The sequence below is a fragment of the Petaurus breviceps genome, unplaced genomic scaffold (genome assembly GCF_028583685.1).
Source record: "Petaurus breviceps papuanus isolate PSGF00001 unplaced genomic scaffold, PetGlider_PUasm1.0 582, whole genome shotgun sequence".
NCBI lineage: Eukaryota > Metazoa > Chordata > Mammalia > Diprotodontia > Petauridae > Petaurus > Petaurus breviceps.
Genome location: NW_027186390.1, coordinates 10,773,973 through 10,776,813, shown reverse-complemented (window position 1 = coordinate 10,776,813; position 2,841 = coordinate 10,773,973). Strand labels below are relative to the sequence as shown.

At 45.9% G+C, this 2,841-nt stretch overlaps 1 protein-coding gene across 2 annotated transcripts in view; it reads right to left on the bottom strand.

Moving 5' to 3' along the window:
* SLC22A23 (solute carrier family 22 member 23) overlaps positions 1 to 2,841 on the bottom strand; it is a 279,990-nt gene that overhangs the window by 24,899 nt on the left and 252,250 nt on the right. The window contains exon 7 of one of the 2 annotated variants that reach the window (XM_069103569.1): positions 335 to 561. In XM_069103569.1, coding sequence (XP_068959670.1) covers positions 335 to 561 — 227 coding nt within the window. Of the gene's footprint in view, positions 1 to 334; positions 562 to 2,841 lie in introns of those variants that run through there. The other variant, XM_069103570.1, reaches the window with a different exon arrangement.

Sequence of the window (2,841 nt, the reverse complement as noted above, 5' to 3'; positions counted from 1 at the left end):
GCTGCATCCAATCAGAGCTGCAGCAGTGAGCGCGTCATCCTGTTCTTCCCCTGTGATTTGCTTATTGAATAAAGGTACATTTTTTTGTTCACATTTACCTGTTTATTAAAATTGCTGTCAATGTTCATTAAAATAAGCCCTCCCCTGAAAATAAGCCCTCTGGTGTTTTTCTGTCCAAAAAAAATAATAAGACAGTGTCTTATTATCGGGGAAACACGGTAGCAGTTGGGCTGGTTCAGCTTGTTGTGGGTGAGAAAATGGGATGGGGGCCCCAGAGCTTGAGCCCAGCCTCCAATCCCCAGACTCCTTCCCCAACCCTACGTGCCCCACTTACGGTTGAGGAGGCCAAGCTGCAAAAGGGAGGCCAGGGCTGTGAGGATCATGAACAGCAGCAGCCCGCCCCTGCGGCCCAGGAACCTGACCACCAAACACATGGCCAGGCAGGAAGCTAAGGCTATGCCTGCTGTGGTATAGTAGTCGGCATAGAAGTTCGTGAGCAGGGGTAACTCGTGTCCCATCATGCTCCTAGCAAAGCAGTGGTGGATCCCAAACCCGGTCAGCCTAGGCAAGACATACACAGAAGGAAAGCAGCAGGTCAGGGAGTTGGCAATGTGTGGTGGCAGGAGGACCAGTGCAAAGGAAGATGCTTCTAAACCAGGACCCTGACCACTGGGTAGGCAGAACTGCAGCAAAACCACTCATGGCAATTGGGCAACAGACAGTTGCTGGGTCTCAGCTTCTGTTTTCTGCCTAGTTCAGAAGGAGGAAAATAAGTCTAGCACAAAAGAGTGAGATTTCAGACTTGAAATCTGGCTTTGACTCTGCGTCTTACTAGAGTTATGACCTTGAGCAAACGACTTCAAATGCCTGAGCCTCTGTTTCTTTATCTGTAAAATGAGGGGGTTGGAGGCAATGATTTTAAAGCTTCCTTCCAGGTTTTAAAATCCTTTGATTCCACCTGCAAATTGAGGCCTTCTGGTCATCTTAGAAATCAAGTCAAATCAAATACAAATAACACTGGATTCTTGCTGTTTCTTGAACAAGAAATGCCGCCATCCAGCTGTGAGCATTTTCACTGGCTGTCCCCCATGCCTGGAATACTCCAGGTTTCTCTGGCTTCCTCTAAGTACCTTCTACAGAATACCTTTCCCAGTCCCTGTTCATTCTAGTGCCTTCCTTCTGTGGGTTATTTCCATTTTCTCCTGTATATAACTTGTTATAGTTGTTTGAATGTCATCTCAGAGCCTTTCCTTGGAGCTTCAGTGTTCAGTATAGTGCTTGGCACATAGAAGGTACTGAAATAAAGCCCCCTTCCCCAATCCACCACTGCTGTATATTTGGGTCTCCCTTATTGCCCCTAGGTCAGGGAGCTGAGGTGGGATACCTTCTAATACTTTTCAGAAGGATCTGAAATGATCCCACCATATCTTTTAAAGTGATAGGCTTCCGACGACTGGGTCTAAGGATAAAACCTCTTTTTTATTTCTTCACCATTCATGAACAGTCACTTGACTGTTGAGAATATACTGATATGCTAAGGAGGACATCTTGTTTTGAGAGAACTCCAGGGTGCTTTACTGATTATTATCCATTTTTATCCTCGAATCCCTAGCACTTAGCAGTATACAGCATGCAGAAAGTGCTTAATAAATGCTTGGTTATTGATTGAAATTATTTGGAACTTCTCTATGAAGGAGGCAACCAAATGGTGGCATTAGAGCTAGCATTAAGAATTCAGGTACCTGAGGGAAATTGGGATGATTGCTACTTGCTACTGACCCTATGGTTCCCCTATGTGTATCCAGGTCAGGCAGTGTGCTCTAATTGGGTGTAGCCCTATTGGGTGACAGAGGAGAGGAGTGTGATAGAACCATGGGGAGGGAAGGAGCCTAGACAAGGGAGGGTGGAGGGCATGCTGCTTAATTCCCATGGCAGCCCTCTGCTGACTCCATGCTGTCTAGTCATGGACAGGAAGCATGGTCTCCCCTAAGCTGGTGCCAAGCCTTTCTTGGTCCGTGATAGATTGGCAGTAGCTTCAGTTTTAGAAATGAGAAAAGAAAACGCCAGAGGAATGATGCATTTTGCCTATGGTCAGATTGGCTGGGGTTGGGATGGAGTTAACAACCTAAGTAAGGGTTGTATGTGTGTAAGAGCTAGATGAAATATGGAATGATAACAGTAGCAAAATGGTATCCTAACCATCAGGGCAACAGAACTGTAGAACACCCCACTCTATTCCCACTTGCAAACAGTCAATGAAGCCCACTGACTGAAATGATGCCATCAATTTCTTGGGGAATAAATTCTAAAATGCTACTGGAGGAGGAAAATGGTAAATGGTATACACTATTTTCCCTGACTACTTCAAACATCAGACCTAAAGCTGTTTTAGACAGTCTAGTAAAAATTGTGGTGTCAATAAAGACCTGACTTTGTGTCAGGAAGACTGGTTTAAATATTGCCTTTCCTGACACATACTGAGCCCTGGTCTAAAGTCAAGACCCAATTTCAAATCTGGTTTCAGATACTTATTAGCTGTGTGACCCTGGGCAAATCACTTATCCTCTGAGGGCCTGCCTCAATTTCCTTAGCTATAGAATGAGGATAATAATAGCACCTACCTTGCAGAGTTGTTGTGAGGACCAATGAGATAATATTATAATGCACTTATCATGGTGCCTGTCATATAGTAAGCACTTAATAAATGCCTTCCTTCCTTCCTCCCTCCCTCCCTCCCTTCCCCACTCCCTCCCTCTCCCCCCCCCCCCCCCCCCCCCCCCCCCCCCCACCCCCGTTACGTACCTGGGCTTATACCCAGTGTCCCTGCAATATGTTCCCTCC